This window comes from Annulohypoxylon truncatum (genome assembly GCF_022578515.1).
Source record: "Annulohypoxylon truncatum strain CBS 140777 unplaced genomic scaffold F4807scaffold_18, whole genome shotgun sequence".
In the NCBI taxonomy this organism is placed as follows: domain Eukaryota; kingdom Fungi; phylum Ascomycota; class Sordariomycetes; order Xylariales; family Hypoxylaceae; genus Annulohypoxylon; species Annulohypoxylon truncatum.
Window position 1 is genome coordinate 530,211 of NW_025953804.1, and position 21,142 is coordinate 551,352.

The 21,142-nt window shown below is 47.1% G+C and overlaps 6 protein-coding genes across 6 annotated transcripts; 3 read left to right on the forward strand and 3 right to left on the reverse strand.

Annotated features, from left to right (window-relative positions):
* Nucleotides 1-283: 283 nt before the first annotated feature.
* Nucleotides 284-812, forward strand: F4807DRAFT_460979 (uncharacterized protein; the record flags this gene model as incomplete). The annotated part of the gene is made up of 2 exons (XM_048001613.1): nt 284-477; nt 620-812. The coding sequence occupies 2 exons, from the start codon at nt 284-286 to the stop codon at nt 810-812; spliced, it is 387 nt and encodes a 128-aa protein (XP_047853808.1).
* A 389-nt stretch (nt 813-1,201) lies between these two features.
* F4807DRAFT_427868 (uncharacterized protein) lies at nt 1,202-2,894 on the reverse strand. The gene has a single exon (XM_047998211.1). The coding sequence runs from the start codon at nt 2,615-2,617 to the stop codon at nt 1,427-1,429; it is 1,191 nt and encodes a 396-aa protein (XP_047853809.1). The 5' UTR covers nt 2,618-2,894; the 3' UTR covers nt 1,202-1,426.
* A 33-nt stretch (nt 2,895-2,927) lies between these two features.
* On the reverse strand, nt 2,928-5,002 carry F4807DRAFT_427869 (uncharacterized protein). The gene is made up of 4 exons (XM_047998212.1): nt 4,714-5,002; nt 4,556-4,654; nt 4,098-4,489; nt 2,928-4,034 (listed from the first exon to the last, which is right to left on the reverse strand). The coding sequence occupies exons 1-4, from the start codon at nt 4,778-4,780 to the stop codon at nt 3,582-3,584; spliced, it is 1,011 nt and encodes a 336-aa protein (XP_047853810.1). The 5' UTR covers nt 4,781-5,002; the 3' UTR covers nt 2,928-3,581.
* Nucleotides 5,003-8,953: 3,951 nt separating this feature from the next.
* F4807DRAFT_427879 (uncharacterized protein) lies at nt 8,954-9,998 on the forward strand. Its single transcript, XM_047998213.1, has 2 exons — nt 8,954-9,520; nt 9,609-9,998. Exons 1-2 carry the CDS (start codon nt 9,007-9,009, stop codon nt 9,656-9,658), a joined length of 564 nt encoding a protein of 187 aa, XP_047853811.1. The 5' UTR covers nt 8,954-9,006; the 3' UTR covers nt 9,659-9,998.
* A 2,062-nt stretch (nt 9,999-12,060) lies between these two features.
* F4807DRAFT_460984 (cytochrome P450) lies at nt 12,061-12,735 on the reverse strand (the record flags this gene model as incomplete). Its single annotated transcript, XM_048001614.1, has 2 exons — nt 12,061-12,426; nt 12,493-12,735. 2 exons carry the CDS (start codon nt 12,733-12,735, stop codon nt 12,061-12,063), a joined length of 609 nt encoding a protein of 202 aa, XP_047853812.1.
* A 1,890-nt stretch (nt 12,736-14,625) lies between these two features.
* F4807DRAFT_451949 (glycoside hydrolase family 79 protein) lies at nt 14,626-16,224 on the forward strand (the record flags this gene model as incomplete). Its single annotated transcript, XM_048000277.1, has 1 exon — nt 14,626-16,224. One exon carries the CDS (start codon nt 14,626-14,628, stop codon nt 16,222-16,224), a length of 1,599 nt encoding a protein of 532 aa, XP_047853813.1.
* Between the last annotated feature and the right edge of the window lie 4,918 nt (nt 16,225-21,142).

Here is a 21,142-nt window from a genome sequence, read left to right on the forward strand (position 1 = left end):
GTGATACTGAACCTATTTGGCTTCTTCAATTACCTGACAGACTCATATCTGCCTATCAACCGTCTGAGGGGTATTGTCAAAGGTTTGAGGTTTATAGAACAGCTGTTCGCCCTTTAATTCTTAGTGGCATAGTAAACTTTTGGCTGTGTGAGGCTACCTGGGTAGATATAAATGACAGCAAGAATCTCTCTAGAAATTCGACATTATTGAGCAACAAATAGAAGCCGAATTTATCCACTATCTCAATATATACCTAATTCACTTCAATTGACCTGAACTCAACATGTACTTCATCGCAGTCCTTGCGGTCCTCGTTTCCTTTGCCGCCGTAGAGGCCGGAGCCCAAATTATTGGATGGCCAAATTGGAATGTCACGTTTTACACGGATAAAGAGTGCAAAGATGCACACTCAACCGCTCAGATAAACCAAAATTTCACATGCCAGGCTGTCTATCGAGCACAGGACCAAGTATGGTCGTGAGTTTCCAAACCCCTAATTCCTACCTACTAAATTTCGATATACGGATAACTTAGTACCTTAGAAGAGGCAGCTTTAGATACTCCTCTTACATTGAATTTTCTACTTGGATGAAAGCTAACCTCGTCCCTAACCCAATAGATACTTCCCAGTAGGACCGAAGACTTTCCGTCATGGCGGCTCTGCCAACTTTACTGTCTACACAAAAGAGAACTGCCCAAAAGCTATGGCTTCTACGTTTGGCCAAATAGCAAAATTCAACACGTGCAATACGGGACCAGCTACCTTCATGAGTTATGACATGTACTTTAATCCAGGGGAGGCCACAGACTAAGGTTGAATCGTTGAAGTGCAGTAGGTAAAGGGGTCTAGAGGACTACGGAAATAGGTATTCCTATAACTTGCGAATCGCTAGGTATTCAACATACCATGGCACTTTAGTCATTAGTCCAGGTAGACTCCAAGTCGGTAGTTTAGGGATAGGGGGTGAGAGCTGAGCAGGAACTCAACATACCAAAATACACAGCTTACGAATTTCATTTTAATTCCTAACTGGGGGTAGATACCAATGTCTCCCGTATTACGCAAACCATGATGCAAGCAGATGGTGCCTATATGTTCTAGAATTAGGGGTACTTCGTATATAAGGCAATTTTGATGTTTTGGAGTCTTATTAAGGGTCACGAAATCAACAAGACTTAATACCACCCCTGTAATTAAACCATTCGTAATTCATAACCCATAACCTCATTAGAAATGAGGGCATCTGGGGAAATCTAGAGTCTCAGCTACCTTTACTCGCTGGTGTTGTTATATCCGGTACCCCGAAAGGAGATTGCCCTTCTCCAGCTTCCTCAGACCGATCTCCCATCCTCATCTTTTACCCTTACCCCTCACCAACCAACCACTCCGAATCCGTCCCAGACCATCACCCGCTTTCCGCTAACCTCACAAGTCATTAAACCCGATAAGCACTCTCGGTCCGTTGCTCACCGCGATTGCCCAAGCCCAAGCCCGTCCCGCCTCGCCCGTGTACAAGCCGGCAGCCCTATCAGCCCTCTTCTCCTCCTCCAACCAGCCCCTATTCTCCAGCTCCTCCGTGCTCATCCACGACAGGAAGTGCAGGAACCTCTCGTGGTTGTCCCGGCTGAGGGCTAGAGCGTTGCCCGCGATGCCGTGGCACAAGCACGGGTTCTTCGTTAGCAGGCCCCGTTTCCAGACGTCCTTCTCGGCCTCCTCCATCGCGGCCTCGACCCTGTCCCGCATCGCCGCCGCGTTATTCGGGAAGTGCGGCAGCAGCGAGCGCAGCGCGATGATGATGCCGGGCGCGCCGTGACAGAACTGGACTAAGTGGTCCTCCGGCGGGAGCTCGAAGTCTTCGTACTGTGTCCGCGCCGTGGGCGGGAAGTTGCCGCTAGGACACTGTCGGTCGAGGACCCGCTCGAGTATGGTGTGTACGCCGAACGAGATCAGCCGGTGCGAGAGCATGAGCTGCGTGACCATGCCGACAGTGCCGTGGGCGGCGCCGAAGTACTCCTTGCCGTGCCAGTAGTGTGTCGGAGAATTGGCTAGGATGCGGACCATGGTGTTCTGGATGGTCTTGTCGAGGAGGGTCGCCGTGCTAGATTCTGGAGTCTCAATATCGTTGACCAGGGTCTTGCATAAGCGCAGGAAATAGAGGTAGCCGGCGCGTCCGTACATCCACTCGTCGGAGCCAGTGAGGTGTCTGTCGTTGCAGTCTTGGTCAAAGGAGCAGATCTCCCGGACTAGATTGGTGTTTTGATCCATGATCGCGCTGAGGGAGAGATGGGCCAGGGTCTCGTTTGTGATGCCACAGTCGGTCGAGTAAGGCTCCTTCTTAGTCCGGTGGGCGCCTAGGGCGAGGTAGGCTACGGACCAGTCCAGGAGGGTCTGTTGCTTGAACTCCATATCGGGGAAGATTTGAGATAGGCGGTAGAATAGATAGGCGATTGAGGTTGGTCCGTTGTAGAAACCTTGAAACTTCCATCCTGTGGAGCAAGTATGGACCGGGGGCCAGTGCGTTGTGATCCGGTCAAGGCTGGCTAAGAGTTCTCTATTGGCGTCAACGGTCCGCGGAGTCTCGTCATCATTGACGATGAAGCGGCGTGGAGGTGCCATGTTGTCGTCAGGTGAGTCCGAGTAAGACCAAGTGAAAGATAGGAATGTAAGTTGATGTGTGGTAAGTAGTCCCCAAGTCCGTAAGAAGTATCCGGATGAAGAGTACGTGGTGGTATGAGGATCAGCTGATGAGCGAGTGAGTGAAACAGGTAGTCGTAGTAGAAGAGTTGTCCTAGGAAAAGAATTGTCCTAAGAACTTCCGGTACCTAGATAGTTTTATAGTTTTTGGAATTATCATGTACTCAGGTAGCAGCTGCCTCAAGCAATTGCTATAAGTCGATAGGTTGCACAACTTCGATGTAAACAGGATGATGAATGACGTCATCCACAGTAACTATACTGTAAACCTAGGTATGCATACATAATTTCATCCAAACTTAATGGCTATTAAATAGGAAGTGGCTATGAGCGTTATATGCGAAAGGGGGTAATCTTGGGTATGTTATGGCGTTGTCAGTGTATCAAATCGAGTTGATGTCCTAAGTGGGACTCCTGCGTGCCTCAGCAATGTTGTAGGTGCTAATCAGAGCCAATATATCACCCAGCTTGAGCTTTGGTCTGCTTTGTCCTAAATTTTAGTGTTGCTTGCCTGAACCCCAGCAAGGACATATAACTGAGCATAGCTCCCTTCTGCATAACAACGAAAGACACCCCGAGACGAGCTCTTCCTACAATTTCTTTAAAGACGAAATATAGAATTAGGTACCTAGATAGAGAAGTTGGTTAGGATGCTATAATTAATAGCTTGAGCCTTGGGTTATTCTTGAACGTTTCATAGTAAACACACAGACGAGAGCAACTCTGGGATATGCCACCTTCTCAATTTTTGAATAACTAATGAACTGCCCTAGGATTTCCGAGCAGCCTGTCCTGCGTGACGTTAGCTCATAGATCCTTAACATATAAGGACAAACCATAAGCATTCGCCGTTTCATAATGTTACAAGCCACCTCCCCCCGCCACCCTAAGCACCAGCCTCGGGAACGAAAGCGTATCTCGGCATCATCGCCATCCTCTCCTCCGGACTGATCTCGTCGTCGTATACCATCTTGACGTTCTTGTCCTTGTCCTTCTTCGACTTCTTTTCCGTCGCCTCGCCCGCCTCGCCAGTAGTTGGCGTCTCCGGCTTCTTCGGTGGCTTGATTCCAGCCTCGGCCATCCTGATTATCTGGTCGATATCGTCGCCTTGCTGAGCAGCGCCAGAAACGAGTTCGTCGATGGTTGACGCATTTCCTTGCCACCCGGCTTGTCCGGGGCGAGGGGGCAATCCGGGAGGAGCGGGAAGGTTGCTGCCAGGTCGCTGAGGAAGACTTGGCGGCGGGTATGCGCCAGGATATTGGGGTGGAGGCGAGTAACCAGGCACGGATTGGGGAGGGAATCCCGGGTATTGACCTCCTGGAGGAGGGAAAGGTGAATTCTGTTCGATATGGTTAGCATGGGCTATAGCAACAAAACCAAGAGTGCACAGCGGGGTACGTACAAATGCACCAGGAGATGCACTTTGTGCGGGACTGTTTCGATCGGGTAGGCCATCGCGAGGCGTATGAGTCGCGCTTCCAGCTGACTTCTGGGCAGCAAGTCTCGCACGGTGCTCTGCTAATCGTTTCTTGATCTCATCTGCCGTTTCGATCCTGAGTTTCTTCGCCGGACCCTTTCGACCCTGTCCAGGCGGGGGGTTTCCCGTCGCCGCGTATCGCTCGGCTTGGGCTTGGTAGAAGTTCTGGATGATGCGCTGGTTGTGCTGTTGGACGATGTCCTCCGGGATACCTTCCATACCGAAGATCTCGACATCGAGGCCTTGTCGATTAGGGAGCGCATTTTCGACTGACGATAAAGATTCCTTGTGGACTTGATTCATATGAACGGAGAGACCTGTCGCACATGAGAATTAGCAACTGCGTCGCGTCGAATTAGCTTCGATGGAAGGGAATTTCTCACCTCCAGCCGTGTTCAAACGTCGCCCACATCGATCGCACTTGAAATGTTTCGCCTTCTGGTGCGATATCAAAAGCTTAAGGTCTTCGAAGTCTCGCTCGCCTATCGAATGAGTCAGCAATGGATCTCGGAAACATCAAGATGAATCCGTTAGAGCATACAATAGTAGCACCAAGGTCGGGCGAGGAGCTCCTCGACGTCGGGGTGACCACGCTTCTTCTTTCCCATCGCTGCGAGCTAAAAAGAATTGGTACCAGGTAAAGTAAACGTGAAATGCGCAGATTCCGTCAACCCGGAGTGTAATTAATTCAAGGTTGTGCTGCTGTCGGATCGAAATTGCGTGGACAAGAAGATTGCCGTCGCGAAAAGTTGATTGAAGGTGAAGCGCGAAGAACAGTGTTCAAGGTTGTATGCTGCTAGTTAGAAGATACCTAGGTACTTCCCTAAGCTTCCGCCACAGGTTTTGTGGCTGGTAGACGGGCGGGTGTATTTGTGGCGGTGCAACCCCTATGTTGGTACGTAGCGGATATTTGTTGCTCGTTATTCAACCTGGTTTCTTTCACCTTGACAGGTTAAATCTTTTAAATGTATGGAATGTTATAGATAACCTCGTGAATAATATGAGGGAAGTCCCATTTGCAAGTTACCTGTATGTGCCCCCTAAAAGCATCTTCTACTTACCCTTTATGATATTCGGTTGAGGGCAATACTTAAACCACCTTGAGACTCCCTTCTTATCCATTAGTGAGCTGATATAAACATTTCTACACAGTGTTTCAGTAATTCTTATCTTCCACATTGTGGTCGACCTTCATCACCATACCAATATGATATCAAGGCATCCTATTGCCTCAGATTACCGGTGAGCCTGGCTGCCAAGACTGATCTCTTGTCCATCTATAAGTATTGAATATAGAGTATCATTAGCATTCGTAAGGCCTTGTTGGATTTGAAGACGGCTGAAGGTGTTTTTGGTCTAGTAATGATGCTTTTGCTCACGAGGTTCCTTGACTACTTTCTATTTCCACTTGTTGCATTATCTGGCAAATTCGGTGCTTGCAATACTACCTGTCAGAAGCCTCATCTGTGAGGGTAGCTAGAAATCTCCTCAGAGCTAGTTGGTAGCCCGGGAGGATCGGGGGCCTGCCTGTGAAGAGACCGCGGTGTTCCTAGGTGGCTCCAGAAGGACCTGTTGGCAGACTGGCCCTGGATTGTTAGGCAAAGAAATGTCTATATATGTACCGTGTTCTGGCAGAGAGTAGTTTAGAGCTCCTTGCGTAACAACGTCAATGATTCCTAGTCCTTTATTTCCGCCTCGTGACACTACCCAGGACTACCGACACGGAGATGGCCTATAAGATGTTATGCCGTGTATTATCCGGTTCTGGTTTTCCTCGCCTCTAGCAATATATAAAATCTGTCGATGTTTACCGATTTGTACCGATCATGGATTCAACATCTCCTAGAGTAGATCATAAATGCATGACGTAGAAGACTTGTGATGACTATTGAGCTAGGCATACGTAACTTGGAAATGGCGGTAATGAGACTGTCGGATGAGTCTTACCTAGCTATTTGACGTAATTCAAGATTAGGCAAGTACGTAGCCAATACTCTAGGCGGATAATATCAACGATTGAGATACCGCCACCGACTCTGAGCACTGTAAAGGAAATGTAGCTCCGGTTGCTGTTCCAAAATAGGGATGGGGCGGAAGACAATGTGTTGGAGAGCCGCGTGAGGCTAAGAGCCCGGCTGTTCCGCTGGGGATACCGACAGGATGCAGACAAGCCGGAAAACTGTAGCGGTAGGAAGGCGAGAAACAGGTTCGAGTTTCACGGAATACGCAAAGGCCCAGCTGACTTTCGAATATGCGAGCTAGTCCATCCGATTAGCCTCAATTTTATTGCGGTGCTTCAGCGGTATTGTCCTGGCCTCCTATATGACCATTGCCTGGATTTCTCCCGTTTTGAAGGACACGATGTTAGAATATCTCACGTAGAAGAACATGCGACTTCAAGTCAGAGAGTTTGTGTTCCTCACCCAAACTACCCCAGCACCTTTATGTACCTCTTCATAGTTCCAGCGTAGGTACCATAAGGCCACAGCAACGCAACTTGGTGCTAGAAGGGAGAACAATTGTTGTGTAACTGGATAAATAGGATCCTGGGGTCGGTAGTGGTCGTCGGACAGAACCCTTTAGCGCTAAGGAGAGTCTCACAGAGCATACGTAGCGTTTGCTTCCTATCCATGGCTATGCGTCGTGATTTAGTCACTTAATTTAATCGAAAATCAAATCGAAAACAATTCATTGGACGGGCTTATATATTTAGGTAACCCCAGTAGTGCGGCTCAATGGAGAACGGATGTGAGTCTACCTAGACATGCGGGATGGTCACATCGAACGTGTACGGTACCGTTAGGTCGAATGTTGCCGAATGTCGAGTAACATGACACGACAGTTAGAACGATCTGGCAATGTAATGCGCTCATTGTCATTGGTCCTCGACCGTTTCCTGGCCGTTTGGAGTTGGGGCGTGGGATGTTTGTCCAAGTTTTATATACTTAGGTGAGTAGGGTCATGTTGGCTTGGAGGACATTGGCTATGAAAGCCGGCTACCATTATTATCGTATAAATTGAGACACCATGGACATCCGCTGCCTCGAAAAAAACTTAGAGCAGTTTTAGCTTGTAAATCGTTCTCTTGCTGGTCGTCGCCAGGAGAGTCAGATATGGCTCGTATTCTGTATAAAAAGTCAGTAATTCGACAAGACACTCCCTACATGGCGGCTTCTGAAATAAAATACATAATCTTACCACCAATTCTTTCTTGTATGCCTTCATGATCCCGACGCTCAAGGTGGCGTATTGTGGTACTCCGAACCTAGGTCGGCTAGGGTCTGGTACATTGTACAACAGTTTCCGCGTCCATGGGTATGGATATACTTACAAATTCACGACGAATCGGGAAGACGCCGAAAAGGATTGATGATTATTAAAAAGAGTATGATTGGCATCGGCTGATGGCATGTCGTGTACGACGAGTTTCATCGTTTTCTTCCTCGATCTGGGTAAAGGAGACAAGCAGCACTAGATTCGGATATCTGCTGCGTGACATTCAGATCATTAACGGAACAGCAGTACGACCCTATAGATGGATAGTCAATAGAAAAGAATCATCGAGAGCCTAATAGAATGGACCTACAGGCTGACTAGACGGTTTATGCAGACTGCGGTCGAACAGCCCTCGCCAACTAGTAGTGCATATTGTTTCGGTCAACCAACTGCGAGGCCAAATGGGGGAGGACGATAAAAAGAAACATTGATTTGGTAGAGGAAAGAGAATGGAGAATAGTAACTAGGGAAAAGTAGAAGCAAAATGACGAAGGGAAGTTAAGGCAAAAGAAAGGCAAGATAGGGAGTAGACGTCCCCTTACCGAGAAACGAACAAGGCAATAAATGAAGAAATAATAAGAGGCGAATATTAGGCCTGATCTTGAATAGTAACAGGTGTGACCTCACTAGGACTCGCAAGACCTAGGGTAATGTGAGCAGGGAGCCTCATAGAAGGCAACGTAGGCCTGTCATAAACCCGCTGCCTAGTAACACGACACGTGATGTGTAGGACTTGATCCGCGGGGATTATACCGAGAAGTGCATCGATGTTGAGGCATGTTAAGCCTCGAAATCGGCTTGAAGAAGATATATGAAATGCGACAGGGTAAGGAACGTAGATACGAGCACTACGGCGGTCGCGGGGACTTTGATGCAGGAGGTTGCTAGTCTTTTCTGATTGGTTGTGAGTAGTCGTCCTGATTGGTCCAGCTGAAAGGTACCGGGGGATGGCCGACCTTACTTACCCTACCTGCCCTGCCTTGATACCTCTTCTCTACATAAAAACCCATATCCTCCCCTACCATCCTCTTCTTCCTCTCCCCTCTCTATTCACCACTTCACCCACGTTCATCAAAAGAGGGCCACCAAGCATAAAAATTCATCATGGCCCATCCACAAAAAGATAGCAAAAACCGTCCTACCTATTTTGAGGCCCATCAGACCAATGATTCATGTAAGTCCAGTCGTACCCGTGCCACCAACGCTTCCCACGATTAACCAATCTCCCAGACGGTCGCGAGGTCTCAAGAATGGCTCAGCACCCAGTCCATGACCAAACCATGGAACGTCGCGTCGTTGTTCCGCGTGACCAGAGAGATGCATGGCCGTCGTGTAAGGCTCGACTTTTGATTGAGTATAGAACTTATTTTCCCCAATCTGACAAGTTATAGATGATCATATGATGCCACATGCTGCTCTTCCTCATCGAGAATATTGGTCTAAGTATTCGCAGTCAACCGCCTATCCTCCTGTAAGTAGTAGATGTGGCGGGGTATCACACATACAAGATCATGACCTTAGTGGTGGAAGCCAACGCTATTGGATACCCAACTCATGGATGCAAACTAACAATCAGAAGCGTCCTCCTCACCCGTCTCTACGGTCTTCAGCTGAAGTGTCGTATCCCGCTTCGCCGACCGCGGGAAAATCAAGGCGTAAGCACAAAGATGATGCCGCACGTTCCCTTGAACCAGAGGTATGGAATGTAACCCCGGAGAAGCGGAAGCCCGTCAAAAGCGAGCACCGAAGAGTCCTTCGAGGTACATACTCGGATCCAGGTGCGAGAGCCTCAATCAGCGCGCGTAGTTACACCCATCGCATAGGTAGCAATGGAGAACCCATATTTCCTAGCATCAAAGAAGCCGATGATGAGAGCGAACGCCGGATCGGCCACATGGATAAGCACCATGTGTCTGTTCCACCCAGAGCTCCTAGAATCCCAAGACTGCCAACGCCCGACTTCAGCGATGACGAAGAAAGTGGTCCGTTCTGCCCGTGTTGCAATGCAGAAGATGGCCACGAAGTGGGCTGTGAACAAGAAGAAGACACCCAGTCTAAGATGAAAAGACAGCGTACGTCTCTTCCCATTCGATAATGCCCTGATTATGGGACCTATTCGAATGTCCTACGCAGATCCCCGTCCTAATCAAAATGGTTTAGTGCACGACGCGAAGGCATACATGGCACGCAAGAATTCACGCGCGCACTGAGCCAGAATGAGCAGCACATTTTCGTTTGAAAATCGAGGGAATTGAGGGAACCTGTGGCGTTAGGGCTGATATTAATTTGGGTCGTTTCTCCTTCTGCCTACTTAAACGGCCTCGGCGGGTATAGTTTGCAGTTTTCAGGGGTAATGTGCTTGGTTTCCTGCTTTATAAGGGCGTCACACAGAACTTCAGGACTCTTAGGATTTGAAAAGGTATTTCTCACGAAGGAAATGAAGCTGGGCTAGGTAGGCAGCTATGAGTGGGAGGAGTTGGGGGAGTTGGAGGAGGTGAGGTCTGCTTTAGGTGTGATCATGGTCAGAAAAGTGGCGCATGTGGCTGGTGATTCATATGTGATCGTCGCAGCCACATCGCTACTCCTAGGCACACCCTCTATGAGATTAGGTAATACAATGGCACATTTCCTCAACCGAGGTAGACTCGTAAAGGTATTATCTCCTATTTGTCTAGGGGTAAGGTCCGCGATATCGTCGCAACTCATGTTGAACTACAAGATTAACCCTGCCTCGGGCTTACAGAAGGGTCTGGTATATCCATACATCATCTCGAGAAGTCCAGTCTAAGCGGTCGTTTCATCCGTAGAATAACTATTTGGAGTAGCCGATGACCCGAAGACTTGGTCTGATTCTTAAGAGCCTGCCAACCATTCCATTATTTTCAACCCCTCCTTAAATCAATATCATAACAGAGGATCATGAGCTAGAGGTTCGGACGGAAAACGCTAGATTAAATCTGTTAACTTGTGTCGAAAGGTAGAAGAGAGGGAGCTAACTAGAAGGGGGGCTTACATCTCGAACTGCGGCATGGCTGTTTGCATCTTTCGTTTAAACTCGACCAAGCGCATATGGATCCAGGGGAAATTTAAAGGAGATGCCTTGTCATCGCCAACACTGCGGAGGTTGGCCTCGTCTGAGAATTCGCATATTTGTCGGTCAAGGAATTGTTCAAGTTGGCGCAGCCAAAGCGGAAATTCCCAGGGAATCAATACGCCACCTTGATGAATATTTGAGTGTTCGCATTTATTGTTGCTGATAATGGTTTTGATTCTTTTGAACTCTTGATCTAGAGCAATGAGCTCGGTCTTTATACTAGATGGAGTTTCCATGACGCAAAACCTGTCTCGGCGGACGATGAGTTTGATGAGCTTATGAATCTTGCGGTGGTAACACTCTTGTTCTGCGTGGTCGAATCGACAATTCGTGGCATTTCCGCTTAAAGAGAAGTATAGGTGGCACTCTAAGCATGTCCAATAACTTCTCGGCTCCTCCGTATCATAATTTTGAGGAGCGCGTCCGACACCACTACCTAACGCTGTGGGTCTGAGCGTTGGTAATGAGCGGGTTCCAGTGAATCCCATGGTGTTGATAGTGGCGGACCTTGAATAGTTTCAAGTTGAAGGCAGATATATAATGTGGTAACGAGATTGACAGTGGTGCTAATTGTTTTTAAAGAAGCAGGGTCGAGAGATGGTAGTGTTTCATTAAAGTTGATTGATGCAAGAAAAAATTCGAATTCAGAACTCGGGAAGAATGATGACACTTTACAGAGAGGAAGTGAGTGGTGATCAACAGAAGAGCAAATAATTTGATCATCTGAATATATTTTTGCAACGAAAACTAGAACTAACGGAACAATTCTCGTCTGTCGAAGGATACCTATCGTCGACTATCGTCTTGAACTATAGAGTAGGGTGGCAGGTTTATCTGTTGTCTATAATACGGTTTGTACTTAGTCGACTATATCTTACACTGCTTTTATTATTGTTTGGCTTAAGTTTTCATTATCAAAAATTTATATAAGTTACACCCTATCAATTCTATTGGCATAGAATGTAGATACTCATTGATACTGGTCGAATCATCTATGGTTGTCTTCCTTAGTAGTATCAGTGTAAAAATAACTCTTTGAGCCATCTCATATCATCTTTCGTCTAGAAAAGTCACCATACGGGAACGTCCGTGAATAGATAATAAGTGTGGCTCCTTTTGTCCTAAGTTTACTATCTTTACATACAGTCGGTGCCTACCTACACGACATCCAGCAAAAGCCCTTAGTGTCAGGGGCATAAGTGGAGTAGGCCTAGAAGGAGGTCCTGTGGACCTCCTGCTAGGCAAATGCCAATTAGCAAGGTATAAGAAGGGGGCTTTGCCCCCTTCAACCTTAGAATGTAGCAGCGTTATTAGTTCATTCATAGGTACTTGCTATATACTAGCAGCGGCTACGCCGCTCCTCTGCACTCACTTTACGCTTGACTTAGGGACCTATCACTGACACTTAGGACCGGAAGCTTGGGGGTACAAAAAGAACATCTTTATTATTCCACAATCAACCCACAGACTCTTCACCCTGTTGAAGTTGAATTAAATGAGTCTTCTTTCAATATTGTCCTATTTTTCACTAACAATGTCTTCAGCTGCGATCTCCATAGCCTTATCAGATCCCATACAAGATATGCGCCACTCATAAATGCTCTTAGGAGTAATCTCAACCTCAAAGTCAACATTGGGAGGAGCCACAGAGGCGGATAGAGCCGCTTTATCCGTTCCAGGACGATTCCACTTCCCACCAATCGGTCGTACATCAAAACGAGTGATCATCAGAGCCGCAAACGCTAGGATCTCTGTACTAGCAAAGTGTCGACCGGGGCAGAGACCAGTCCCGCCTCCAAACCCACGGAAAGCAACTGGGTTTGGACGCTTCTGATGGGTTGACCGTATGAAGTGCTCATGATAGAATTCGTCGACGTTACCGCCCTATATGTCGCGGAAAGTATGTTGAATTGGCCTTGGAATCATGATTGTGTTGCCTTCAACAGATACTTGCCGTCGAGCATATGGTCTTCTAGAATCATGCGAGCAGAGATCCCTGTGCCATGGAAGCGCAATACTTCCGTCCTCTTGGATGATGTTAGATACTTCATCCCTGCAGCTCTCCAGAGCAGATGGATTGGAATAGAGGTGATAAATTATCCAAAAGGCAGCAGGCCCAGTATTGCCGGTGATGGCAAATATGTTCCCAACCTCTGTTCTAGGAATATCATCGGCTGGAATATTGTGATGCATATTGTGATCGTATGGGCACTTTGTAAGTGCAGAAGCGTTGCGATAATCGCCATTCCGGTGATACTTCTTCAGTGCCTCAACTACTATTTCCCTGGCTTGGTAGGCCTTGGGAGCCAACAGCCTCGGGAGTATATTGACGAGCGAGGAGGCAATAGCATCAAGACCAGGGCCTGAAGACAGGGCTGGATGGATCGCCTTGGAAAGGTCATCAAGTAGCCTTGGTCCGCTACCATGTCTTTGGCCATGATGTCAATGGCTGCTTGGCTCACTCCCATGACATTTTGGGCAGCTCTCACCTCAATAGGACCAAAGGCGAGGGTTTTGAATTGGCGCTGAGCTACCTGGATGAGAGTGGTGGAATTGATAACATAGATCCGAGAACCAGGCAGTCTCAGGGTATAAATAGGATAACCATTCGTATCTCTACCGTGAAATATCCGTTAGGTTTATTCATCTACGACATTATGGTTTAGAAAATTTACCTCAAACGATTATAGAACTTAGATTTCTGTGTTATCATGCCAAATACAGGACCCAGGAATGGAATAAGAAAGCCGATAGTAGGTGGCTCCTTTGTAGACTGGGTGAAATACAGAAGTAGTTGGAGGAAGACATACGTCGCCGCAAGGCCCGTAATGGCAGTTACTAACGTCTCGTAAGGCAGAACTCGAATAAATCATGATCCAGCGTTCGATTACCTATGTAGGTGCATGGTTGGATGATGGGTGCATCAGTAAACCTGCGGCGTCATTTCAGGGGTTATACTGTATATATTACAATTCAATACTGTATCATGTACTGTAAGGTAAAAGATGGACCTGGCGAGAACACGCACAGACTACTAGGAAATTACTAGCTTACCTAACTTACGCGACGGGGGTGTCCCAGTTTCGGGGCTTGTTTCGTTCCTTGGTTGACAATCAAGTGGTTGACAATCAACACGTTTCGGCAGAGCAAAATCCTCAAAATCTAAGATTCAAATAGCCAGAGGATTAGGGCGTCAAGTGATCGATACGTTTAATTCCTACTCGAAATACGCTTTCCATATTTAGTGTGTTCATAAACATAGTAAGTCCAAGCATCTATATCGTGTCGTACACTCGTGGAATTCCTTGTGCCGAAGACTCGGCTTCGTCATCTTGTCTGCATGGTGCTCAGATAGGTTGCATATCAATTTCCCGTTTCCTTGTTGTCATTGGCTGCATCTCCTAACATCGAAAGACCTTTCCCTGTCTTCGCGTTACTAGTCTTCATAAATCAAAATAATTGAGGCGTTGCAAGGTCAATTCTAATCTCATCTATCCCACGCGGATGGGAAGAGGCTCTAATAAGCTATGAAGATCGTCTACCTATTGAGAAAGTTGCCAAGTCGGTTTGCTTGCTTTGGCCCAGCCTCCCTCGTCCCGATGCCCCCCCGCATGCTACCGCACTCCGGACAATTGTCCAGTCTTAAGCTCTCGTCCCCGAGAACCGAGCTACTCTCATTTGACCCATATATCACGACATCGTTCATACCGGCTTCATCACTCACAGATGCATTCTTATTTCTGCCATCATTCGTGGGATTACATCTCCAGCATGAAGGATGTGGGGAATATCGGGTTTATCATCTCACGTCTTGGTCCTAGCTGACGGGTAGCACGTAGCCACGACTTGAATCTTCCATGTTCGGGCTGCCGCTAGGTCAAATAATAGAATGGGGAATCACATTCCTCAAAGAACGCTCTGCCGCGAGCACGATATCTAGTGGGCTCCTGGAGAGGTATATATCCCTCAACAATGTTCCTTACAGGTGCGGCCCCCTTCATCCCACCTTCTATCGCTACTCCTGGTTAAATGTCTTGTAGTTTTCTCTCGGCCGTCTTGAACGAGCTAAGTCAACAAAACAGGATGTGCTCACAGATTTCTTGGTTCATTTCTCTATTGCTAGCTCTTACGGGATTTGGATCAACAACAACTTTCTCTGTCGACATCCCAGCAGGTTCTTCTGTGAACGTTTCCGATGTGATCGATCCGAGCTTTTGTGGCTTCGCCTTCGAGGAAGCGTCTTTTGTTCGGTATGCCCAAGATGACAACGGCGACGCTAACACCTTTTCTATAAACCTGATCAAGGCTGTTACCTCGCGAACGGGCGGGGATCCAATCATCCGGCTTGGTGGGACATCTCCCGACTATGGGAGATACCTGCCAGGACAGGAGGAACCTGCGCTGCCTGTTGCTGAGCAGGACAATTACCAGAACATCGGGTACACGACCATCGGACCCTCCTACTGGAACCTAGCTCAGAATTTCCCAGGAGCCAAGTACATGGTCCAGGTCCCGTTAGCGACAACGAATATCAGCGAGACCATTGCTTGGGCCCAATCCGCTGTGGAGGGTATCGGCATAGATAATATTCATTCAATCCAGCCGGGTAATGAGGCGGATCTGTACTCTGCCGATTTCACGGGGGAAGGAGGAGTAGTGCTGGGTCCACCAGAATACCAGGGCTACCTCTCGAACGAGTCTTACGTTGGCAACTGGACGGAGTACGCAGATGCGGTATTAGGGGCTGTGGACTTGCCTGAAGGCCGTTTCTTCACGGCTTTCGACGTCTCAACCCACTTCGGCGACGTAGTGCAGGAAGAGGCATATATTTTGGACGTGGAGACGTGTTTCAATCTGGGTATCGACAATAAGAGCATCATCAAAGAAGTTTCGCATCATTACTATCAACAAAACGCCGGGACTGCCGATGACCTGGCCGCCGGGCTCATGGACACAAGCGTTACATATAACCACCTTGACCAGTTCAAGCGTCAGATCTCATGGCTGAAGGACAATCGCCCTGAAATTCCCTTCATCCTCAATGAGGTTGGCAACTCCCTAGATGCGACCAATTCGTACGAGTTTCAAGCCCGCCTTGGCAGTGCGCTTTGGCAAGTCGACTTCTATCTGTATAGCATGGCGATCGGCATCGCGCGAATCAATTACCAACAAATCATGCACGCAGGATACGACTTATGGTTACCAGTGGCAAGCGCCGGCTATGATGCGCAAGTATTTTCTAACTTCTATTCGCAACCGTTCGTGGCAGACTTCATCGGGTCCTCGAATAAGACGCAAGTTGCCAAGCTAGATATTTCTGGTAGCAATCCTCCCGCGAATGTGGCCGTTTACGGAGCCTACGAGGACAGTGTAGCAAAGAGGATAGCTATCACCAACCTGAACTATTGGAATAAGACGTCTTCCGGCACGGATAGACCCAGTGTCACCCTTGACCTGTCAGTCCCAGATGGTGTTGAATCCGTTGAGGTCTACCACCTGAACAGTCCTCTAGGCGCAGGTGCTGCAGCAGATAATATCACATACGCAGGCAGTCAGTGGACCTATGAAAGTCTCGGCGAAGAAGTCCAAAATGTCAGTGCTGACACAGAAAATATTACTGTCAGTGACGGGGTCGCGAGCGTCACGGTTCAGCATAGTGAGGCAGTACTCGTTTGGCTATAGTCGACAGGTTTCGAATAGTAGCATCAAATTAAATATCATTAATTTTTCTACGATCAAATGATCGTACTCCCAGGGTCGTGATCCTATTACCTTAGTCAGCCTAGTGTAGTAGTTTTCATCAAAAGCGCTGACGTCTGTCAACTCATCTTACGCAAGCATGGTATCAACGATAGGTTATTGGCACAGACCTAAGTGAAGGACGTTAAAGCTGCTCAATAAGTCTCCAGTTTGTAACAGTGGTATTTTGCCAGAAGTGTGGAATGTCCAAAATCGTCAATCTCGAGGAACGAAGGTCGAGAAACGGTCTATAAAGAAGCGATAGCTAACCTACTAATCATTCGATCGTCGATGACAATGCTGACTAACCTCGCTATAAAAATGCATGACATTTTCTGAGCAGGTGAATATTAGGTATGCTGTCGGGGAAAGCTGAGTCCCGTTGTGTACTCAAGTCTACCACCGAATACATTCAAAATTGCCTCAATACCTATCATGCAAGCCATCGATGACGTGTGCTATGCATATGCAAGGGATAATTAAATTATTTTACTCCCATCATTAGCCCCCAGAAATCATGGCTACCTGACTTAGGCTATAGAGTTAAATTCTCGCACCCTGTCGTACGGAGTACCGAAGTTTCTCGTCTCCTGAAGCTACAGCCGAATTCTATCTGTCCACTGACAAGTTGTCATTTGAGTTGCCATCTGATTAATTATCTCCAATTAATCCACCATGTTTCGGAATGTTAATCTGATCATTTTATGGCCAGATCTGGTTGCTGATGGGAAATAATAGGTATTTTACGGCAGAATTCATCGAAGGCTTCCACTGCAGACTCGAAGACATAGAACTAATTCTACTTAAGACTACGCCAAATTTGGATGAGCTCGAATGGAGGCGGCTTCGTTGTTTGAGCCTTAAATATAGGACACTGCTGAATAGAAGTAATAAAATTCCTTGACTAATGTCTCAATAGAGGACTCATAATCACGGATTACGCGTGAGTCCCCAGTTACCAAAATTCTACGGCTGTCTCCTCTCTGTTATCAAGGCTTTGTATGTGACCCTGTATCATAGCCGTACTTGTGACATGATCGTCACTCACACTTGGGGTATGCAAGATATCAACACTGGACTGGCACCATTCTATCTTCTCGATGTAAGATATCACAAGACCCCCTAAAGGTTTCGAGATATGACCTCTATTTGTTCGACTAGAAATAAGCCTACAATTAGCAGTCCATTAATACCTATAGAAGCTCGTTTTTTTGATTGGTCAAGGAGTTTTCACCGGGTCTGGATTCAGTGGAGTTCATAGTAGCCGGTTTACAAAGCAAATACATTACTAAGCAGGATTCCCCCCTATTTTACCGACTCAATATATCCACAAGTCCAACTTTTCCGACACCCTATCGATTTTACTATGCTCAGTTTCCCTGTTTAACACGAAATTTATTAATTGACCTAGTGAGAATTCCTCCATATGATTTTATGCGGCCTCGTTTCTTACGACAACATCATAAAATGCAAGATATTACCCAGGAAGCAATTTAAGCGATTGTGTGGTTAGTGCCAACGTTACCTAGTTAATCGCGTAGGAATGGGTTTGCTATGTGTAGTGGTGCGGATCCCAAGACGTAGGTAGGTAGTTGATGTTGCCTTAGTGCTGGAAGGACGGTGACATTGAGACAGGAAATCTTGATATCAAAGCATATAATATTGTTACATTAACTACAATTACTCCAACGCGGCTTCTAGACTCTTGTCAATATCCATACCATGTTAACCACGTGGCCCTAGAAAGGTTGACCCCCAGAACCTTCGACTTCCTACGAACTGTTGTTGGTCTTGGCCCAACGTTCTACGAAGTAACATGTTCGAGTTTCATCATAATAGCTTTTCACACGGCCCTTGAAGGCAATTGTCCTATTACATAGATTTAATTTGTATGAGGACCCAGTCTATGTATTACCGGCGATGAGATGCATGCTATCACCCAAACAAGAGTTGGTTTCGTTTATGTAGATTTGATGCTACGGTGCCAATGACTGTGATTGGTCGACCGCCGTCACTACATACCCGTATCGACATCTGAAGTTAGTAATCTTGCAGCTAGCAATTTATCTGGGATGGTCCCGACTTTGGCTGTCAGGGGCTAGATTACGTCATGGGAGTATGACGTAATGGTAGTATGGGGAGAGCATCTGGTTTCGCCGCGCCTACGTACAGGTAGGCACTCGCATAGTGTAGCAGACACCTGGTATTGTGTAAGAAGTGCACATGCGAGATAAGCACTATGAATAGTCGATGGGGTTGCGCAGAGAATCACTTGGCTGCTCGTAAATGAAGACATTCAGGATAATAAGCATCTAAGCATGGAAGAGGGTGTTGCGATATGGAGCCTGAGAGGACGGCGCTGACGCACTATCAACACGGGGCTATCTCCAGTTGAAAGCCAAAGCCTGGCTCAATATCGAATCACAGGGTAACATTCATTGAACGCGTAACTTTAGGGAGCCAAAAGCACATGCCCCCAAAACCGAAGTAGTAGATTATACTTGAACGAAGTGGCAGTCTCTCTTTGCTTGGATCTCTGTTACCCATGTAAGTGTTGTTCAACTACCCATCCTGCCCATCGTACAAATAGGAACTGCTAACATGGACGATGGCTTGGCCAAATTAGCTAAGGACGTACGTCTGAGGAGGTTTTCTTCCAGCTGGTTCTGCAATGTCGAATTCTAATTTGTTAGACAAAGCCCCCCTCCCGTGTTTAGTCCGACCACTATTTCTTGAACACGGCGCCTATGACGGCTCGCCGTTGACCCGGCTCGACCCGAACCAATGAACAATGTTCGCCGCTATTGCTAATATGGACAATCTGGGGAGATAGGATTCGACTGACGTATGCGAGCTCTCCGCCAGCGCGTGTGAGGTAGTAGATACTACTGTATCGAATATGTGTCCACACTGCCGGAAGATCAGCAAGAATCTTTCAATAAAAGAAAAAACCCGACAAGCCGAGAACCCCAATGATGTATGAGATTGCTACGGAGACGAGCCGGGAGGTTGGAGTACATAGTATATCAAAGTTGAAGGGGCAATAGCGTCGTTTCAAGGATTGTCGTACAGCAGCTGTAACCTCAAGATATTCGACATTCGGAAGACAAAGGCGCGTCTAATATCAAAGAAAGAGTTGGTTCCGGCGTTACGGCTTGCGTGGTTACCTACCTACCTAAGTAGGCAATTATCTGGGTGGTTGATCGGTTTTCTCAGTCCAGATCGATGAGGCTCCGGGGCTGAGGATGACTAAGGCTGAACAGAATAAGAACATCTTGAAGATTGACGGCCATAACTCCCGCATTGGAAATAGCCTTGCAGAAGGGTCTGCATGACGATGGATTATAGGTGCCCAACCAGTCAAGCATTAAACTTAAGTCGACGCGGGGCCGGGTGCCGTAGAAGGAGACCGTCCGGACGGATTTAAGAAAATTTCACATCGTCATTGGTTTAACGCGGAATACATTGAACATTCATTGGAGCTGCCAAGGAAGTTGGAGCGAATGATAGCGACGAAAAGACAAGGTTGACAGGGTTGGCTTGCTTAGTCTGGGGGGCCGATGATGATGAAGTTGGGTCCAAGGGTCACGTCACAAGGCAATTGGTCCATGCGCAGTAACTTCCACATATTCCCAGGAAAATAGTGGGGTTAAACTAGTGTGGTGTGGGGCCGGCTGAGAAATGACGATACTGCATACGTCATTACGTCATGGAGTGTTTGTTCCTATTTGTTCCTTTTTTTCCTGGGGTCTTTAGCAATTAAAAGAGTCATGATGGATTTGACGATGAGACCAAGTATCGAAAGCATAGAATTCGTTAGAATACTGTCCGATGACATTTCCAAAACAAAAGGAAAAGTCCACGATGTTTTTATCGTATTTGAATACACGTCTCGCGTTGCTGTACTTCCGCATACTAAATACATATTATTCGCATATGATAACCGGATCTGGCCAGGATGAGATGAGAACCCTGCTGCACGTCTCGACATCAGAGGCTTGGAGGCGTAGCGAGTACAGGCGCGTTCGCCAAGGCTGATGACTGAGTCGGATTGTGTGCCGCAACTGCGCCGCCGGCTGTGTATTGCATCGCATTTGGGCTGAACATTAAATGGATGTTTAATGTTGTACCATGTACCGACATACGTACATACATGTATTCGTCGCTTTAAAACTAGGTACCTAGTAGGTACCTACGCAGACGCGGCATTCCTAACATTGAATCTGAATAGTCTCTTGAATATGTACATAGGTAGGAAAATAGAATAATATCCCATGCTGCTCATGGTACGCAATTGAATCCTTCGATACTACATAATAGGCTTTGACGTGGATAGACAAACATTGACGTTGGCTTTGGAAATTTGTATGACATTATGGGAGGAGGTAGAGCAGACATTCTCATATTTTCGGAAGAGCAAATGTCGATCACATGCTGCCCCCCATCGTCACAAGTACAGTACATACCCGCCTTACTGTTCACCCGCCAGCCCGCAAGGACCCATCCACGATACCTGGTGTGTATTTTTGAAGTGAGGAAGATTTGAATGCTACAGTATTCTGCTCTTGCAGTTTCGTTCGCATACACCCTTCGTCGATGGACCAAATTTAGCTGGCGCTGTCTTGGCTGCGGATTGCAAGTTGGTTTGGTAATGATATCGTGCTTAATTTCCGATATCGACGATGGTGATGATGAAAATGTCATGCACGGTTACTGCATGGATCCTCCATTTAGGTATTTGAAGTGCGGATGTGTCGCAGCTGGATCGAATTGGATGTTTGTATATTCTGTACATCTATGGATATTCTATTTTCTATGTAGCAATAATGGGTTTTATTTTCTGGGACCATGTATTGCCTGT

What these genes read in the sequence shown, in the direction of transcription:
- F4807DRAFT_427868 (XM_047998211.1), bottom strand. Translation starts at nt 2,617, where the DNA reads ATGGCACCTCCACGCCGCTTCATCGTCAATGATGACGAGACTCCGCGG.
- F4807DRAFT_427869 (XM_047998212.1), bottom strand. Translation starts at nt 4,780, where the DNA reads ATGGGAAAGAAGAAGCGTGGTCACCCCGACGTCGAGGAGCTCCTCGCC. An exon ending in CCGACCTTGGTGCTACTATT is followed by an intron (nt 4,655 to 4,713) that starts GTATGCTCTAAC and finishes CTCATTCGATAG; the next exon opens with GCGAGCGAGACTTCGAAGAC. An exon ending in GTGCATCTCCTGGTGCATTT is followed by an intron (nt 4,035 to 4,097) that starts GTACGTACCCCG and finishes CATATCGAACAG; the next exon opens with AATTCACCTTTCCCTCCTCC.
- F4807DRAFT_427879 (XM_047998213.1), top strand. Translation starts at nt 9,007, where the DNA reads ATGCAAACTAACAATCAGAAGCGTCCTCCTCACCCGTCTCTACGGTCT. An exon ending in GTCTAAGATGAAAAGACAGC is followed by an intron (nt 9,521 to 9,608) that starts GTACGTCTCTTC and finishes AAAATGGTTTAG; the next exon opens with TGCACGACGCGAAGGCATAC.